At 41.6% G+C, this 20141-nt stretch overlaps 1 protein-coding gene across 3 annotated transcripts in view; it reads right to left on the bottom strand.

The window, feature by feature from the left end:
• Positions 1-20141, bottom strand: part of SLK (STE20 like kinase) — a 69238-nt gene that overhangs the window by 9425 nt on the left and 39672 nt on the right. The window contains exons 7-14 of one of the 3 annotated variants that reach the window (XM_065407421.1): positions 19714-19795; positions 18241-18369; positions 15086-15805; positions 14339-14962; positions 11468-11598; positions 11024-11147; positions 7742-7921; positions 4973-5065 (exon numbers count right to left, since the gene is read on the bottom strand). In XM_065407421.1, the coding sequence (XP_065263493.1) occupies positions 4973-5065; positions 7742-7921; positions 11024-11147; positions 11468-11598; positions 14339-14962; positions 15086-15805; positions 18241-18369; positions 19714-19795 (2083 nt within the window). Of the gene's footprint in view, positions 1-4972; positions 5066-7741; positions 7922-11023; positions 11148-11467; positions 11599-14338; positions 15806-18240; positions 18370-19713; positions 19796-20141 lie in introns of all 3 variants that reach the window. The other 2 variants (XM_065407420.1, XM_065407422.1) reach the window with 2 other exon arrangements.

Here is a 20141-nt window from a genome sequence, read left to right as displayed (position 1 = left end):
AACATAAGGAGAATACATACCTTAGTATTGTGTTAATTTTGTCTTTAAACTTATAAGACAGATTTTCAATAAAATGTTTCTAAACTCGTTAGTGAAAGTGTCTTAGTAAAGTTGAGTTCAATAACTTAATGAAGAGTTCTGAAATAGTCACTGATATTTTTGTTGTTGAAAGTTACCTTTACAAAGTGTATATTATTTTGTTAAGCACAGGCTCTATGAAAAGCAATAAGTAACCTTTTTACACTGTGAGTTGGAAGTGTCCTTGTTTTAGTGCTCATGAATTCAGAAAATTGACATGCATTGCTTAGGGGCTATCAAAGAAGCTTTTCTGCTGCAATAGTCCAACAAGTTTGACTATTTTTACTGCACTTGCAATATACAAATAGACTAAAGGCCTGATTTAGCAAAGCATCTAAGCATGAAGACAGCTGTGGTCTAAGTAAGGGCTTATTTACACTTACATTTTATAGTGCTCTAACTTGCTGGCTCAGGGGGTGAAAAATCACCCCCCTGAGTGCAGCAAGTTTGAGCGCTTTAAAGCGCTAGTGTGGACAGGTTCAGAGCGCTGGGAGCGCTGCTCCCAGAACTCTGATCTTTTCCCTTCGTGGAGGTGGATTACCAGGAGCGTGACCACACTCACACGTCAAAGTGCTGCCGTGGGAGCACTCCCGCGGCAGCGCTTTGAAGTTTCTAGTGTAGACTAGTCTAAGTCATTGGGTATTTGTGTGGAATTTAGTGTCCTGTGATATATAGGAGGTCAGACTAGATCAGGGGTGGGCAAACTTTTTGGCCAGAGACCACATCTGGGTATGGAAATTGTATGGTGGGCCATGAACGCTCATGGAATTGGGGAGTGGGAGCAGGGCTGGCTCCAGGCACCAGCCGAGCAAGCTGGTGCTTGGGGCAGCAGATTGAACGAGGCAGCATTCTGCCCAATCCTAGGGCGGCACAGCCGCTTTTGTGTGTGTGTGTGTGTGTGTGTGTGTGTGTGTGTGTGTGTGTGTGTGTGTTCTGCTCCGGCCGCCCTGTAGGGGGCGGCAGCGCAGAGGACGGGAGCGCCCTGCAGCATGCCTGGCAGGGCAGTCCTCGTCCTTCCCTCCCCGCCGACCGGAGCAGAGCCCTCCCGGCAGGCGGCAGGGGCCGCGTGGCAGCGCCCGGCTGTTGCCCTGGCCGCCCCCCTTCTCTCTCTCCCCCGCCCGCTCCCCCTCCCCTCCCCCCCCGCTAGCCAGTTCCCCTGCACCCGCACTCCGGCTGCGCTGCAGGTTTTTTGTTTTTGTTTTTTGCTTGGGGCTGCCAAAAAGCCAGAGCCGGCCCTGGGTAGGAAGGGGTTAGGGCTCTGCGGTGGGGCCAGAAATGAGGAGTTCAGGATGCAAGAGAGGGCTCCAGGCTGGGAAAGGGGGTTAGGATGGGGGGTTGAGGGCTCTGGCTGAGGGTCCGGGCTCTGGGGTGGGGATGAGGGGTTGGGGGTACAGGAGGGTGCTTTGGGCTGAGACCAAGGGGTTTGCAGGGCAGGAGAGGGATCAGGGATGGGGCAGGGGGTTGGGGCTCGGGAGGGGGGCAGGGGTGCAGGCTCCAGGCAGCGCTTAGCTCAAGCAGCTCCCGGAAGCAGCAGCATGTTCCCCCCATTGGCTCCTACACAGAGGCGTGGCCAGGCGGCTCTGCGCGTTGCCCCGTCTGCAGGTGCAGCCCCTGTGGCTCCCATTGGCCATGGTTCCCGACCAATGGCAGCTGTGGGGGCTGCGCTTGGGGTGGGAGCAGTGTGCGGAGCCCCCTGGCTGCCCCTACATGTAGGAGCCGGAGGGGGGACATGTGGAGCCACAACACGCGCAGAGCGGGGCCAACCCCTGACCCCGCTCCCCAGCTGAAGCACAAGAGTGGGCCAAGCCCCAGACCCTGTTCCCCAGCGGGAGCTCCAGGGCCGGATTAAAACATCTGAAGGGCCGGATGCAGCCCCTGGGCCGTAGTTTCCCCACTGCTGGACTAGATAGTCTAATGATCCCTTCTGGCTTTAAACTCTATGAAACATGTAAGAGAAGACCAGTTTCTCTAGAACAGTGCTGTGGAAAGGCTGAATGGATAGAGGACAGTAGTTAGCAAATGCTAGCAAATAGCGAGAGGGTTAGAGCAGACATTTTTAGTATGACAAAGAGCCAATATATGGTCAATGGAAAGGTTGCTGACAGCTTTGATATGAGCCAAGTTGCAAAGCTAGGAGCATTTGTTCTCATACAGGAAGAAATGAAGTTTAAGATGATTTCTAGAGAAGAGAGAGATGGGAAGACAGCTGGGATGCTACTCAAATGAGATAAAATGTTGTTGCTGCTGCTCAAGCCCATGTATCTTATTGATCTTTAAAGTAAGATGAGTGCAGCAAATATTTCACAGAGCTCAATGGAGAAGAGCTGTGAACAGTGAAATCTGGAATCAACAATCTGTTACAGGCACACTTGATAATGACTGTTGAGAGAGACATGATTTTCCTCTCCCACAGAAGTTCAGTAAATAGTAAGTAAGGCTTGTGTGTGTGCCATTGGACAATGAACTGCAATTTTCACAACCATCTCTCCAGGGTCGGGCAGGTACACTGAAGTGGGTACACTTGGAGGCTATTGTGGTACCGGGTGAATGGGATGTGCAGAAGGTGGTCTAAAATTGGAAGAGGAGCAAGCTGGTAAATAGCTGGGAGAATACTAGTTATGGGTATTATCAGAGAGATAGGGTCAGTGATACAGATTAAAAACAAAATAATGGACTGATGTCAATACAGTTTTAGAGGGTTCCATATTATTTACTTTTCAATGAAAAGAGTAAGAAGACTGAAATATATTAGAAATTCAGCTTTAGTACACTCGAATAGCTGGGGGTGCCATTGTGTAAAACATGCTGTAGGTGACTTTCAAGGTATTTTTTCATGCTGTCTTACATTTTCAACCCCTGGGGAAAATATTACATTAGAAGTGTGTGGTCAAGGTCAGAAAAGCAATTATGGAAGAGACTTTCCTCCCTCAATCACTTACGTATAGTTCTGATCTGTTTATACTGGAAGTCAAAATAAGAGGGTTTTCTTAAAATGGCTAGCACAGCAAGCTAAGCCATGTATCTGAAAAACACAAGCTCTGTCCTTTCAGCTTCAAACATCAATACCAAACATCACACACACTGAAGATTGTGTATTGTGGTCTACCTCCTACACTATCCAACCAAGCTGCCAGTGAAGATGTTTTCCACAATCTTTATCACATCACATGCAATAAACATTATGGAGAAAAACTTCACTGGCAACTTTGCTGGCTAGTGTAGGAGGCAGACCACAATATAATTTTCTCTTTAGCGGTTACATTAGTTCTTTGTGACAGTAGTTACAAGTTTTTGTCCTACGATTTAGCAAGAAAATACTAAATGCCACTTCCCAAAGGTAAAAATTTCACTGCACACACAACATAAAATTTAGTCACTGCATTCAATTTCTCACAGGTGCTGAAATGATAAAATCATTAAATTATTTACTACTTCTGTTTCTGAGAGAAAATTCACAATGTTTTGTCCAACGTTAATCACTGCATCAATTTGAACTTTTAAACTATACAATTTTATAAATTTATAAACTCATCAATTTTTGAGACAATGAAATTCATCAGCACATATGAGCCAAAGAAAAAAATAGGAGAGAACACAAAGTTGAAAAAATTAGGGAAATAAACCCTTCTTGGTATTTTTGGACTTACATCCTGCATTTGTGCATTGAAGAGTGTACACGAAGACAATTGAAAAGATTGAATCATAACCTGAGCAATGCCCTGTGGATCAGAATACAATACAATACTTCCCAGGTCAAAATGTAAACAAAAACAACTCCTTTCTTTCAAAGATGGTAAACTACTATACATCAGCCATGAGAATATGAAGATGGTTTGAACAATCATTTACAGTAGAAATGGTACTTGTACGTAACTGATCTGTTTACAGATTTGAAATCAAATTTCTGCACATGTTCTTATGCTTACAGTACCTTTTGATGACATAAAATTAGGATCTTTTAACTTAATCAGGATATCTTATTATTTATCAAAGCTTTTGCTGTAGTGGAAACCCATTAATCCACTGATAGAAGTATGACAACTTGTAGTTCTAAAACTCTACTTACTATGAACTTTGCTCAGGTGTACACCCATCTTTATTTAAAGTTGTACAACAAAGTTTTCAACCCATCATGCCCATAAAATATAACATCTACACCTCAAAGTCAAATCACAATTAACATAGTCCAATCACATCACTACCTTTTCCACTCCTGTAAACAATAATTAAATCCTACTTCAGTTATTCATCCCAAAACCCTTTTTATGATATAACCTTGACTAGAGGTAGAATAGCACATTCAAAACCTTACAAAGGAAGAACACATTTAATATTTTTTTTGTCTTCCAGCTCTGTCAGATAATATCAGTAAGGTGCAAGGTGTGGAATTATATTTGCAATCTTCTAAAGTTTTCATACAACTTTCCATTTCACTTCGGTATTTAATTAAGTCAGTTTACTTTAAATGCTCTGCTGTCATGAACAGTATTCTTAATTTTACACTTTCTATATACTTATTTTCCTCCTTTATGCTTAATATTCTGAAAATATTTGACATTCTACTCTAACATTTATAATTATGCAGACACACAAGATACTTATCAGCTGAAAAGGCAATGTTATGAGTTTTCCCGGGATGTATAAAGATATTTTTCTAATTTGAATACAGCTTTCCGAATGTTAAGCTTTTTTAACATATCAACATAAGTTTGCATATAATTGATTATACATTGTACTCTATGGAAAGGGTTATGGGAGCATTTGAGGGAGCAGAGCAACTGTCAACGGTTAGAAGTTAAATTTCAAAGTCACTCTGAAAAAGAAAGTGAAATGATTAAGCTGTGTGACTAATGCTGCTTTTTGGATTTTAGTAGCATGAAGCTGCTGCTGTTACCTGAGCATGCTGGGTTTGTGCAAGCTCCTCTTTCTTGCGTTTCATGAGCTCTTTTCTCAGCTCTTTTGGTGCTTTCTCCACTTCATTAAAAACCTAGTGTATAAGCATGCAGAAGGTGGGGAAAATAACATTTTTTTCTCCACAGCAAGCATTTGTTGTGAACATGAGAGGTGTAGTTCAAGCACTAAGGTACTGGAAAGCATGCAGAGGTGTTAGTTTGGTGAAAAGGGAAAAGATAGTGCATGCTCTGTGCAAGTCTAAGTGCAGCGTAGAAAGGAGCCATAAACCAATCTGATTTTACATGCAAATGTTAATGAAGTGCTCTCAGAACCAGTGATGCCTTCCTATGGATTACTTTATCTCATTAATGTGTTTTCATGCAGTAACTTAAACAGCCATCGATTAAGAAAGCCGCCTGCAATAGTAATGGTCTCTTTAAACAGTACAGGAAATTTTATAAAATATTTTTATCCCCAGAGTAACAGATCTGAAACAAGTGGAAGTTTAGAGGAACTTCCACTGAAAAACAGCTTTCATTGACATTCTCTCATATCCAAATTGATACAATGTCATTTCTATATTCTCAACCACAAATGACACTTACATAGTATGCTTTAAAATATAAAAGAGGCACATAAGCACACTAAAGATAAAAGGGCTGTAAGTATTCAGTTTTAAAAAGTAAACCTTTGAAACAACCACCCCCACCAATTATTATATTCTTAAAAAACTCTGCATTACAGTTAGGCCGAAATTGTATAAAATGTGTTTCAGTATAGTGCACTTTAAAATGGTGAGCTAATTTCTGAATATTATCTGATAAAGCAACTTGCTAAGAATATGATGATTTGATGATTTTGTTTAGTGGAGATTAAATATTGCCAGTTTTTAACATTATATACTTTCCATACTCTCCAATATAACATGGATAGTTTTAGAGCTCTGACTGCATTTTCCTCCAAACTGTAAATCTCCTCACTGAACCATAAATAAAAAAGTATGCCTCCAAGAACAAATGTTTATTTAATAGTGGAAGCCCCATCAGAAATCCAAACCACCACATGCTATTCCTGTTTCCAAGAAAGAAATTTTTTTAGATCAGTATACAGCATTAAGTTCCACCAGCTTCCCCATATAAGACCCAATCACCAGTAAAAAGAAACTCAAAAATGCAAGAAGTTCAGCAAAAGAGAAAAAAATGATTAATACATACCAGTGTACAGTTCAAAATAAATAAAATATATATTTTTCTAAACATGTTCATACTATAGGGTCCTTCTGCATAAAAGCTCTGATAGTGCACCATAGATTTTTAGATTAATGAATATTAATCTAATAACTACTCTTATTTTTGCATAAATTATATTCACTTATATGCAGAACTATAACTATGCAATTGTTTTAAAAATAAAATACAGCCTTCATATACAAAAACCTATATGTAAATACACCACTTTGTCATGCGCTAACACAAGCAAATTAACAGTTTAGACCAGAGGTTCTCAAACTGTGGGCCGTGGACCACCAGTGGTCCATGAGCTCCATTCAGGTGGTCCGCGGATAGTTCCCACTAAGGTGTGCACCTGGGTGGCCACACACGAGAGAATGAAGGGCCGCCCACCTAATTAGTGGAGCCGCGCAGGTATGGCTTCACTAATTAGGTGCCTGGTCCCTGGAGAAGACGCACATGTAAGGTGAAGTGGTGGCCTTGGGGGGAATAGAGGGTAGGTGGGAGAGGGCTATGGGGTGAAAAGAGGGGGTAGGGGGAATTTGGGATGTGCAGGGCTGCGGCAGCCAGAGAAAGAGGTGACTTTCTCCAGCTCCAGGGCTGCGGCGGAGAGACGGCCCTCCTTCCCAGCCTCATCTCTGTTGCTGCTGTGGGCGGGGGAGAGACCCCCCTTCTTCCCAGCCCCAGCTCGGGGGTTGCTGTGATGGGGGAGAGACTCCCCTCCTTTCCAGCCCCAGCTCGGGGGACTGCCGCGGCGGAGGAGAGAGGGCACATCCATCGCATTAGAAAGGTAAGACTACTGATATTAAAATATGAGTTGTGCGCTTTTATTTGTGGAACAAAAAAACATTGATTATTAAGCTTCTTTTTATACAGTGCTTTTATCCAAAGCACTTTACAATAGTTAGCTAGCGGTAAAAAAACACTAAGTGGTCTGCCAGATCCTCAGCAATTTTCAAGTGGCCCACGAAGAAAAAGTTTGAGAACCACTGGTTTAGACTTTCAGCATCATCCTTCACTCACTTGTTTCACTATATAACTTAGATCTGCAATTAGTCATAAAACTTTTCAGCTGTTGATTTTTTTTTTCCAATTGAGTTAAAAATCAGAAGAGACAACTCCTGCCAGGGTTACATCTTTTACAGACAAGTTATAAAATATGGGCTTAATGAATAAACAAATGGAAACTTACAGTAGGTATAATGACTCAACTGTTACCAAAGTTGTATTATTGTTTTTTAAATTCTAACATTACAAATGTAGGGAAATTTGGCTTTTTTGTTTTGTGGAATGCTATCAACCAAAATTAAAATGTATTAATTTTAAAGATTATATGAAAGATACAAATGTGCTAATCAATCAGTGACTTCTGCGGAAGTCAATATTTCAACGGTTTGTTAGCTGTTTTGTATGCAATAAAACAAAAAAATTACAATGGCTGTGAATGGCCCCCAGAAGTTATTATGGCAGGGATAAAGGGAGTCCAACCATGCTCGCCTTTGGCCAGGCCCCCTACTTTCTAAATTATCAATGAGTCTTACCTCTTTTTTTTTGTTTTTCAACATGTTCTGGAATTTGGACAATTCCTTCTCCTGTTCTGCTTTGATGCGTTTTGCTTCATCTCGTAAGCGATTTGTGTGTTCCTGTTCCAAACGTTCTATTGTCTGTTTTTGCTGCTTTTCTAGATTTTCAATCTCTTGATCATACTGCCGCTTTTTACTCTGTAAAATAATTCCATTTCATCTGATATTTTTCTAGGAAGTTAAATTCAGGAGGGTTGAAAGTTCTGCAGAACTGTCCAGTCAAAACAATGATATTTGCTCACCTTAGCTAGGGAACTCCAAATTGTGGTATACCAAATTTTGAATTTTTGTGATGAATGTAAATGAATGTGAATAAAGCATGCCTTGCCAGTGCTGAAAAATGCCTGGAGACCTCTTGTGTTACGAATCTTTAAGCATTACACAACAGACACAATTTACTATATAAATTTTACATTCATACCTCTGGAACTGAATCATCACAGTCTAAAAATACAGGCCTCTAATGCTTGAGTTAACAGATATCACTCTCAGTGAATAATAGATTCCTTATCTTCAGTCAGCCACTGGAGGGCAATACTTCTCAAATCATACCAAAAGCCAGTACATTAAGCTGGAAATAATTTATATGGAAGTGCATAAAATGAGAGAGAGCGAGGATGGGAGGCATAGCACAGGATATTTAGCAGCTCCAGGTCAAAACATCGTGTGTGTCTAGCAGGGGGCCTGTGCTATCTATCTTATTGTAAGTATTTACAAGGTGACTATTACCTTGGCCTATGACCTGCTATGTAGGAGGCAGGAGGAGGAGCTACTTATCTTCTTAAGGAAGATGGAGCATGCTCATGCTTGTAGGGGTAGGGGGAGTTGCCTGTGGGAAAGGGAATCCTTTTTGCGTCTTCTGTTCTGGCTGCCTGCAAGCCTACTTTGATATGTTGCAAAGGAAGATTTAGATGTAGTGGGGGAAAAGCTAATCTGGTGCATATATGATGGGGCGATTCCTTTGATTCCCCACAGAAGCAGCTTTTACTCCTGGGGGAATTTTGTGCCACTGCGCCTGTGCAGAATTTATGTCTCCTGCAGATTTCTTTGCTTCCCCGCAGAAAAATGACTTTCTGACTGGGAAGCAAAGGGAAACCACAAGAGCGGTCATGTGACCCTCCCCAACAGTATGTTTTGGGTGCCCAGGGCAGCCGTCAGAGAGGTAAATCACTGTGGGGCAGGAAGCAGGACTGGGGAAGACCTGGCTGGTGGCTCCTACCCTGTGCCGGGCTCAGCTGCTAGTCCCGGCTGGGCTGGGGAGGACGGGACTTCCTCTTCCCCTGCATGGCATCTGGGGTCGGATCAGACCCACCCCCAGATTTCTCCCCCGGCTGCAGGCTCTGCCAACTCCCACCACCCCACTGCTTCCTGCACCCATTGCTCTTCAGCTGCAGGGGGAGGGATTCCTGTACATGGAACTGCTCACCCACTCACCCAACCCTGTGCATCCAGACCCCCCCATACCCAGACCCTCCCACCAAGCCTCAGCGCCCCCGCACTCAGAACTCGCCCGATGAGCCCCACTCCCCCTGCACCTGGACCACCCCGACAAGCCACCCGGATCCCCACCCCGACCAGCCGCATCTGGATCCCCACCCCACTGAGCCCCACTCCCCCAGCATCTGGACCACCCACTGAATCCCCCACACCTAGACTCTATCCCCCCCACACCTAGACTCCTCCCCCGCCGCTGAGGCCGAGCTCTATACCCCCCACACCTAGACTCCTCCCCCGCTGCTGAGGCCCAACCACCTTCACCTGGACCCCCCTGCAGAGTCCCATTACCATTGCACACAGAACCCTCCAACAAGCCCCTGTGCATCCAGATCCCCCCTGCAACTGGATCCCCCACTGAGCCGCCTGCACCCAGACTGCCCCACACAGAATCCTCTCATCCCACACCTGGATCCCCCCACATTAAGCCCCTCCACACTTGGATCCTACCTTGCTAAGCTTGCCTGCCCACACAGAGGGGCAGGACCCTGGAGTGTTTCTGTGGCAGGCCCAGACCTTGTGCTGTGTCAGTATTGGGTGCAGGCTCGCCGCGGAGTCTGTGTCCCAGGGAGGAAGTTACACAGTGATCTCCCACCTTTGTGCAGCCAGTGGCCTGTGCTCCCCAATGCCAGGCTGGAGCCTCCACATTAATTTAATAAATATAATTTGCAGAATTTTAAAAATTTTGGTGCAGAATTCCCTTAGGAGTAAGCTTTGAAGGACCTGGGGACTAGAGGACCTTCATTATTGGAGTGACCGTTTGAATACCTTCTGCAGTCACTCTCCTGGATCAGAGGGTGCTAACAGCTGTTATTTTATTCCTCTGATGAGTCACTCAGGAACTGGGCTGAAGGAGAGCCCAGTACTGTCTGGAGTTGATTTGGAGATGGTCAGGGATAGGACTGCACCTGCTTGTTGCTGCTAAGGTTCCTTCTCTCTGGACCAAGAAGCAGGAGAGAAATTCCTGGAGGGTCCCAGAGAAGAGGATCTTTTGGGAAACCAAAGGCAGTGCCCTCAGAGGAGGTAGGATATGCTAGGTATTTCCTGAGGATAGGCCTTCTACCTTGCTGGTCCTCTCCTGAGATACCTCACAACTAGCATTTCCCACACAATTCAAGCAAAAGTATCCTCCAATTTTTGGTTGTGTGAGGACTTAGCATTACCAGCAATTCCAGGCCCTAGAGCTCCTGTAGAACTTGTCATACTGCACTCCCGAAAGGGCTGACCTGCTGCTAGGGAGGGGGCTTGCATACTCTTGGGGTCTCGAGTGCATGCTGCAGAGGCAGCTGTACATTGGTGAATATCTCTGGCCTAGTCTTTTTGCTTTAGCCCAGACTAACCAGACATCTGGTAAAGGAAATGTTCCTCCACTTGCTAGAGACAAAAACAACTGAAGTATGTGAATGAGCAAACCAATTAATGGAGTGGGGAAGATATCCTCCCAAAAACTGGTTTTATCACCCTCTGCTGACTAGGAGGCACTATTTCCGAGCATTTTGATTAGTTTGGGAGATCAACAAGACTACCTGTCAAAATCTCTCTAAGTAGAGAGAACAAGGACTGAATAAACATGAACACTGAACTACAGAGCAGTACCCTCAGCAGGAAAAGCCTAGACTGTTGCTACCCATGTTCACCTACACCATCAATATGGCATCTTTTAAGAGCACTAAATTCACTCAATAAAAAGCTGCCTTTTATCATGTAGGTGCAAAAAAAAAAAAAAAAAAAAAAAATCAAACTTACCATCATTTCCTGTTCAAAGCGTCTGAACATCTGTTCTCGTTGTTGTAGGAGTTTATTACTGAGCTGCTGTTGAGCTCTCTGCTCTTCTTTTTGAAGAAGTCTTAGCTCCCGCAGCTCTTGACGTCTGATAATGAGCAGTAGTGTTGGTGGGGCAAAAGAAGAGAGGAAGTGAATAAAGATAAAAATAATTTAAAAAAAAATCAACAATTTGGGCTCAATAATACCAGTTTTAAAAAAGAAATGTAAGATTAGACTTGGATTTTTGTATCATTATTTTAAAATAAACGGTTTTTCCTTCTGCTAACAAGAAGATCTAAATTTAATCCCAGTGCACTATAAAAACAAACCCCAGAGCGCTCTTGCATTAAAGATTCTTCCTGTGTTATTCAGGAAGGAAAAGGAATACCAAAAGTCTCCAAAGTCATTTAGAGATTTTTTACTCACCGAAGAAATCTCAATTCTTCACTTTTTGAATCATTTTCTGTAACTATTTTTGAAGTTGTCACACTCACTTCTACTCCGTCAACAACAAATTTGCGAGTTTTCTTCAATGTTTTCTTGTGTCTTCTAGTTTCCTGAATGAAAATGTTGTTATTCTGTGTTCAACTAAATAACACTTTTTTACATCTGATAAATTAAATTACTGAGTTTCTAAATAGAGAGCAACTGCATACAATACAGCAAAGTAAATTGTCCTCAAGTTACAAGAGCTTGAAAAGTCCTCTTACTGGTGCCAAGAAGTTAAACTTTTCTTAGCCAGCAAAGGGGGAAATTAAGCTATTATTATTTCCTATAAATTAAGTTGCCATTTATCTAGACAATATTTTAAATCTTCCAACATGAACTGATGCAGTGTTATCTTCCTGAGTCTGAAAACAGTTCTATTGCCGTTGTTGTTCCCCATTGCTTTCCCTTGAATTCATCTAGACTAGACATTTTCACAGATGTCCCCAGGATTCTGAAAAGTGGCAGTGAAACTGAATAAAGATTTGCTGATTTCACCCTACATTTCTGCCTGGGAAACTTATCAGCAAAAACAGAGGCAGGTAATGGGAAAAGGGGACACAAATTGTTGGTCAGGGGAGGAGCAATATAGCAGACCCCTTCCTTACAACACGTTGGGGTAGAGTAGGAGAGGCTCCTGAGTGGAGAAGAAAAAGAGAGAGCAAATTGTTCTCATCCCTTAACCAGGGTTTCACATTTGTCAGACACTTACAAGCCAGTAGTGGATATGAAAGAAGGAGCTCAAGGGCAGTATCCATGGCCAACACCTCTGGTAGGAATCCCAATACTCTTCCCTTCAGTTACTGACAGTAGCAGCGGGGGAGAGGAGTGAGAATCTCCACAGACAATGCCTCTCTAGACCTTGGTGGCAACTCCCACCAGCCTTTTGTCCCTAGGCTTAGTCCTCTGGCCATTAAGTGTTTGGTAAATTTTTCAAGCTGTGTTCAACAAAGACCTGCTTCTAATGTGAATCAGTGAGGTGATCAAATGTCAAACATTACTGCCAGATTCCACGCCTTGACAGTGCTTCATTAACTTTCCGATTTTATTAATCTATTAAATTCTCCTTTCAATTCAGCAATACCTCGTGACTTCAAGTATCACGTGACTAACAAGTTCCTAGCCTTTTATTATTATTTTATTACACTTTACTACACAGTACCAAAATTATGACTTCATTGAGATAAAAGGGAGGAGATTTTTTTTTTTAAACCAATACCATGGATACTGTTATACGGGTATAAATGTGCCTTATGTTCCTCTTGCTGAATAGGAATGAGATATATTGCTATAAGCAGTTATACTGGCATAACTGCATTCATACCAGTATAGGTAAAGCACCTTCTGTTGTAGAAAAGCCTGAATATACAATTGCTAACCTGATGATCTTGCAGTCTAAATCAGTGGTTTTCAAACTTTTTTTCTGGGGACCCAGTTGAAGAAAATTGTTGATGCCCGCGACCCAACAGAGCTGGGGATGAGGGGTTTGGGGTGTGGGAGGGGCTCAGGGCTGGGGCATAGGGTTGGGCTGCGGGGGTGAGGGCTGCGGGGTGGGGCCAGGAATGAGGGGTTCAGGGCGTGGGAGGGAGCTCTGGGCTGGGGCAGGGGGTTGGGCTGCAGGAGCGGGTCAGGGCTCTGGGTGGGGGTGCAGGCTCTGGGTTAAGGCCAGGGATGAAGGGCTTGGGGTGGAGGAAGGGGTTCAAGGTTTGGGGGGGGACTCAGGGCTGGAGATTGGGGCATGGGGTTAGGTTGCGGACTTACCTCTGGCAGCTCCCAATCAGCGGTGCAGCCAGGGTGCGGAGGCAGGCTTCCCGCGTGTCCTGGCACCGCAGACCGCGCTGCGCCTGAAGCGGCCAGCAGCAGGTCCAGCTCTGCGCGGCTCTCGCCCCCCGGCACCGCCCCCCAAGCTCCCATTGGTTGGGAACCGGCCAATGGGAGTGCGGAGCTGGTGCTCGGGGCAGGGGCAGTGCGTGGAGCCCCGTGGCCCCCCTGCCTTTGAGCCGAACCTGCTGTTGGCCGCTTCTGGGGTGCAGCGCAGTGTCGGAACAGGTAGACACTAGCCTGCCTTAGCTGGGCAGCACCGCCGATGGGACTTTTAATGTCTCAGTTGGCGGTGCTGACCAGAGCGACCCAGTGCCTTACATGCTGTATTGTGTCGTGACCCGAACTTTGAAAAACGCTGGTCTAAATAGTCAGGACAAACAATGGGTTAGAGAGAAGTTATACATGGAGAAGACTGAGATATGACAGGGAGAGGTTAAGGGATTTACCCAGGTCAACAGGAATTATGTATAAAGCCAGGAATTGAACTTGAAATCTTGAGTTCTAGTCCCAAGCCTTAACCACAAGACAAATCTTCCTCTTAAACATCCTGTAGTTTTCGGCTCTTTGGAATTTCCTGTCTCAATGTATTGGTTCACATTTTGAAGGTTATCTTCACAACTGTAATGATTAACAATTTTTTGATCTGATAGTTTAGATTTTGGAACATAGTTTTACAACGATTTAGGGAAATGTGTGGCAGTTTTGTGGCCATTTGCAATTGCTGCCTAATCACATGTACACAGAGTTACAACATTATTCCATGTACTCCAATATTTTCTTTGAAAACAGTTTTAGATGCAACTGGTATTTGACTATTTGCAATCTTCAATCCTAGCAAAATGGTTCCTATAAATGTACAGATTCAATATTATTAAGCTAGTTTCTGATTGGTTGATTTTCTCGGCATTATTAACTCCCCAAGAAAGTCTTAGGGTCCTACTATATAAGATTTTACATACAAAATTATAACTAATTGTCTACACTTACTTGTAAAGATATTGATCCAGTGTCCTTGTTTTTAGTGAGGAAGCTTGAGATGGACAAGTTCAAATCAATGCTATTATTATCAGCTGTGGAACCAGTGCCTGATTCTGTATCATTTTCCTTTAGTGTCTCAGGTTCTAGCTGTTGTAATATTTCAGCACTGGCTTGATTACCCATTTTAACTTTTTCCTCATTTTCTTCAGTGCTAACACTAATAATGGGTATTGGAGTGAGTTCAGAATCATTAGGTTGTTCAGCTGCAGGATCTTGAAGCTTGTTCTTAAGTGGTGCATCACACGGAACTTCTGAATGCTCTGCATTTATCTGAATGTTGTTCTCGTGGGTATCCTCAGGTTCATTTGTTTTTGAATTTTGGTCAGGCTCAATCACTTTACCCACACTTTCGACTTGAATTTCCTCAGTGCTATTCGTCTCATGAATATTCTCAGTCTTGCTCTGTATTGGCTTCTGGTCTATATCACCCACTTTTCCTGAATCCTTGACCTCAGTTTCCTCTATGCTGCTTGTCTTATGAACATCTTCATTTTCACTTTCAACTAATTTCTGATCTGTATCAGTCACTTCATCTCCACTTTTAATCTGAGTTTCTTCAAAGCTACTTGTCTCGTGAACATGCTCAGTTCTACTTTCCATTAGCTTCTGGACTGTCCCGGGTATTTTATCTCCACTACTGATCTGTCTTTCACTAGTGCTGCCTGTCTCTTGAGCATTGTCAGCTCCATTTTTTATTGGCTCCTGCTCTCTGTCAGCCATTTTCTCTGCACCTTTAACCAGAGTTTCATTAGTGCTGCCTGTCATCTCATCTTTCTGAACTTCTTCAGATTTACCATCATCCTTTTGCTCTGTAATTTGTTCTGTCGTTGTTCCTTCACTCTTATTTTCCTGGCTATCTGTTCCACTTTCTTTCTCCTCTTTCTCTCCAGTCTCTTTAGATATCACTTCTATAGTTTGAATACTGGCATCTTCAATTTCAGGTGCTATTTTCAGTTTATTTTCATCTGTCTCTTCATTTTCTATGGCACTTCTTTCCTCTGTTTTCAGACTGTGTTTATCGTTTGTTTCTAATGTTGTCACTGTATCAACTTCTTTTCTTTCTGTCTGTGATCCAGTGTCTTCATTTACTACTTCTGCTTTTCCAGTATTCTTTTCAACTCCTGATGTTTTCTCTGGCTCATCTTCCTCAATTAATACTGACCCATTCTGCACATTTACAATATCTCCAGGAGTGGTATCAGACACATTGTCAATAATTTCCACATCTTTAATTGTCTTGGGTTCATTAGCAGTTGTTTTATCATCTGGAAATACACTGATGTTCTTCTCCTCAGCAGCATTATTTTCTGTTTTCTCAGAAACAGATTCCAGAATCGAGGCATTCTGTGAAAGTTTATCTTCTTCAGAGCTGGCAATACTAAGGTCAGAGGAGGCACGCTTGTTTGTTGGTAATTGCTAAAAATGTATTTAAAAAAGAAAAAAATTACTATTTTCTAATTTATGTAGAAAACAATTATACAAAAATTTCTTGCACACAGAGATATGTATATGAAACGATACTACACGTATGTAGCTTGGTTTCCAGGAAAAATAAATTCCATTATCTCAAACTATTTGACAAGACATAATCACAGAACTATTACATCTGTAGAAAAGCCCTTCTGACCAATTTACAATTTCACAGGCGCCCTTTCTCAGTCCCTGAGGGACACTGGACATCCTTTGCCTCAGCACCCACACACCTTGTAAAGTCCTCATAAGCCCTTCCTCCACCACTTTACACCCTATATGGTTCTTCTGGCCACAGAGGTGAGATTCTGTGTGCACATCTAAGAGGCACAACAAAAAATCTTGGCCTTATGCCACCTTTTTGCCCCCCCTGATCCTGGGCTACTCAAGGGACTGGAGAGGACCTGAGCATAAATTAAACACACCTGGGGGCACGTCTAAGTTACCGCAGCTTCCCCAGGCTGCCCGATGGACCACAGCATTGCCCACAAATCTGAGTGCTGCCCCAAGATGCCCTCAGTACGTTCCCTTTGCCAGGGCTTGTGAGGGGATAGTCAGAAAGCAGTCTCATGGCTGTTTTCACCGTGCCTGTACCAGGGAAATCCTCCCATAGCCAGAAGTGGGGCTTTCATGGCCCTTTTACTTAGAATAATAAGGCTGGAGTGGGGATGAGGATCTCATCCCAGAGGTCCCAACTAATTAGCAGCAATACATCTGATTAGGTTTTTTGGTTTGTAGCCAGCTTTGTTCCACTCACATGTGAAAAAAAACAATTTCTTTTCAACAATGGCACTACGTCTCCAGGAGGGTTATTTCCATGCCAAATTTTAACTTGCAAATGTTTAAGAAGGTTGTAACATTTTCTTTGTTTTTTAAATATATAGCTATATTATATTATAATATCAGTATATAGATATAAAAATTGGACAAGTGTATTTTTTAACCTCTTCTCACTCAAAAATGGCTGAACAATTTTTACACGAACTTCAAAAGTTCACCTTCAGGCAGAGACCAAGCATGAGAAATTTTAGTTAAAAAGGTAAAAGTTTTTAGCAGCTATGAATGGATGGTAACAAGAAGTTCTAATCAAAACAATTATGTGAACATAACTCTAGCAATAATTGTTGCTAGACTGTGAATTAATATTATTATATTTCTACAAAGACAGATACAGACAAATATATTAATGAACCATTATCTCAAATCATAATTATTCTTTCACTCTTCGGAGCGATAATGATACATCTTTGTCTATATCTACTACTAGAACCCCATAATCTGTGAATGAAACTGTTACAATTTGCCATTAGGAGATTACAGTATATAATTTAAAATGTTATGTAAATTATGCCTAGCTACTGTATCAAATATTGGCCTGATCCTGCTCTTTCTACTAAGGCAAACCTCAATGAGAGTTTTTTGCCTAAGAAAGCATGTAGTAACACACTCTTTGTGCTAAAATGCATCTAAAATAATTCTAAATATGAAAATATTTTAGAATCTCAGTATATTGGAAGTCAAATGTGTTTTTAAATAGGATACATATAAATAATGTAAATGAATCTATTTCATTCACAAGATATTAGTATATTATCGTACTAAAGCTACGGTTTCATTTCCCTTTAAGAGACTGAATTTGACGGGCAGAAGTATCCTTATAAATCTAAATTTCTCACAAAATAACTCCACTAGAGAGTTTGTCCTGTAGACAGATTTTTGTTTTTTTAAAATAGTCGAGTTATAAATGCACAGGAAACTTAATTTATAACATAAATGTCATACCTTCACCCATACAAGAGTTAGTTATTATACCAAATACACAGTTCACTTACACATTAATACATTTACATATTTGCCTGAATTTAAATATTTGTGTATTATTATTTTACAAAAAGTCTTTGACTGTTTAAACCAGAGGTGGCCAAACTTACTGACCCTCTAAGTTGCATATGGCCATCTTCAGAAGTTCGAGAGCTGGGGGCGTACCTGCCGGGGCTTGGGGCTTCAGCCCCATGGGAGGCGCCCGACAGGGCTTGGGGCTTCAGCTCACGAGCCAGTTTGTCCACTCCTGGTTTAAGCAACCTTCTTGCCTTACATATGTACATGTACACACATAACAACCATACATGCACATAATATTCTTTATTATTCTGTCCTGAAGAAGCTTAAGATCATCTGACTTTTATAAATTCTGACTTCTGTATTTTGCACTGAAGGCATGCTATACTTGGGGGGGCGGGGGGGGGGGGGGGAAACACATTCATTCTTAGTACAAATTAAAAATGTTGCAAAAATAATTAGTGTGCCAGAAAGTTTTTCATAGACAAAATGTAATTAAAATAAGCACCCATATATATCTATAAATTTATACTTTAACTGACCAGAGAATTTTCTGTTTCCTCCTCTTCATCTTCATCTTTACCATCTTCAACTTCTTCTGTTACTTCAGCCTTTGCCTCTGCAATCAACTCTCTGACTGGTTTATTAGAAGTGACAGTAACAAACGGATGCTTGTAAAAAAAAAAAAAAAAAAATTGGCTTTTAAAATAAACAGTCATTTCATTTTTTATAACAATGGAATAAAAGTAGCAATTCTTTTAGGGTTATATCTTGGTCTCTATTATACCCAGATATTAAAGGGATTAAACTGTAATACTTACCCAATACCCTTTTTTATTATTGTAGATTTTTTAAATTAGAAGTTTTAAAATCTAAAACATCAATATCTAAATATTTATGTGGAGATTTGTTTAATAAACTCATCAAAAATACAGATAGCTCATCAAATAATTTAAAAAAAAGTTATACTGACCTTAACAACCCAAAGAACAAAAGTAGAAAGAGTTTTTAAAAGGTTGCTTTTCTTCTTCATTATTTTTTTTATTCCATGCCTGAACTTCCACCTAATAAATTTTCTATTTACTATCTAAAAGTACTTAATCTAGAAAAATACAATGCTGCCTTTGGACCAAAGATTTGTGAGACAATCAATTTCTTCTGTATTTTTCCTTTAGAAAAAACAACTACCTGTCTTCAGAGTAGCAGCCGTGTTAGTCTGTATCCGCAAAAAGAACAGGAGTACTTGTGGCACCTTAGAGCCTAACAAATTTATTAGCGCATAAGCTTTCGTGGGCTACAGCCCACTTCTTCATATTCTTTCTGCATAAACTATTCTCTCTCTGTTTGGTCCTGCTTCTTAAAGCCTTTCAGCATATGTCAAATGTATTTTGGATACAAGTAAACATGCACTGACGTTAAACAGAATCAAATTTATCTAGTCAGATCTACTCCTGTTAGCTCTTTTGCAGTGACAGCATTATAGCAGATGGAGGAGGACTAAAGCTTTTAAAACATCTGTCAGCAATCAAGTGCTTATATAAACACAACTACTTTATACATTAGGAGGAGGAATAGCTCAGTGGTTTGAGCATTGGCCTGCTAAACCCAGGGTTGTGAGTTCAATCCTTGAGGGGGCCACTTAGGGATCAGGGGCAAAATCAGTACTTGGTCCTGCTAGTGAAAGCAGGGGGCTGGACTCGATGACCTTTCAAGGTTCCTTCCAGTTCTAGCTATTTTTTTTTTTTTTAGGGGAAGCACTGAATTAACATAAATAGATGCACACAAGAATTATTTTCATATAAAAATTTACAAATAGTAGGCCAGATTTCCACCTGGTGTAAGCTGGTGTCTCTCCATTGATTTATACCAGCTGAGGATCTGCCCCATAATGTTAAATACAGATTAAGTATATCTAATTTTGAATTATTCAGAACTTCAGAGTAGCAGTGTCTTGATTCTAAATAGATGTATTAAACCCAAGTACTATAGCCCTGTTGGCAGCTAACTCTTCTTACCTGCAGAAGCTGAGCAGTATTCCATCTGGCATCTACATTCTTTTCCAAACATTTCCTTAGAAAATCTTTAAAATCTGAAGACCTGCAGAAGAAAACAAAGAAGTGATTGCCACTTTACCTTTCCTCCTACACAAACTGCATAGTGACACATTCTTTTCAATTTCCCATTTATGACTGCATTACAATTGCTCACCATCCCATTCAAAACAAGGCAAGAGAATGGAAAAAACCAAAACCCAAACAGTTTCCCCTTAACTGGTTACAATCACTGGCATAACTCGAATGAAATCAATGGAGTTATACCAGGGATATGAATTTAACCCAATGAGTTTTACAGTCGAAACGCCCATGAGGTGCTGCATATTGATCTTCTGATAGCCAATCTAATAAATGTTTAAAAGTGAAAGTAGCACATTGCTTACCTTGTA

The sequence above is a fragment of the Emys orbicularis genome, chromosome 7 (genome assembly GCF_028017835.1).
Source record: "Emys orbicularis isolate rEmyOrb1 chromosome 7, rEmyOrb1.hap1, whole genome shotgun sequence".
Lineage (NCBI taxonomy): Eukaryota > Metazoa > Chordata > Testudines > Emydidae > Emys > Emys orbicularis.
Note: the sequence above shows the minus strand (reverse complement) of the source record. Positions and strands in the feature narration are given on the sequence as shown.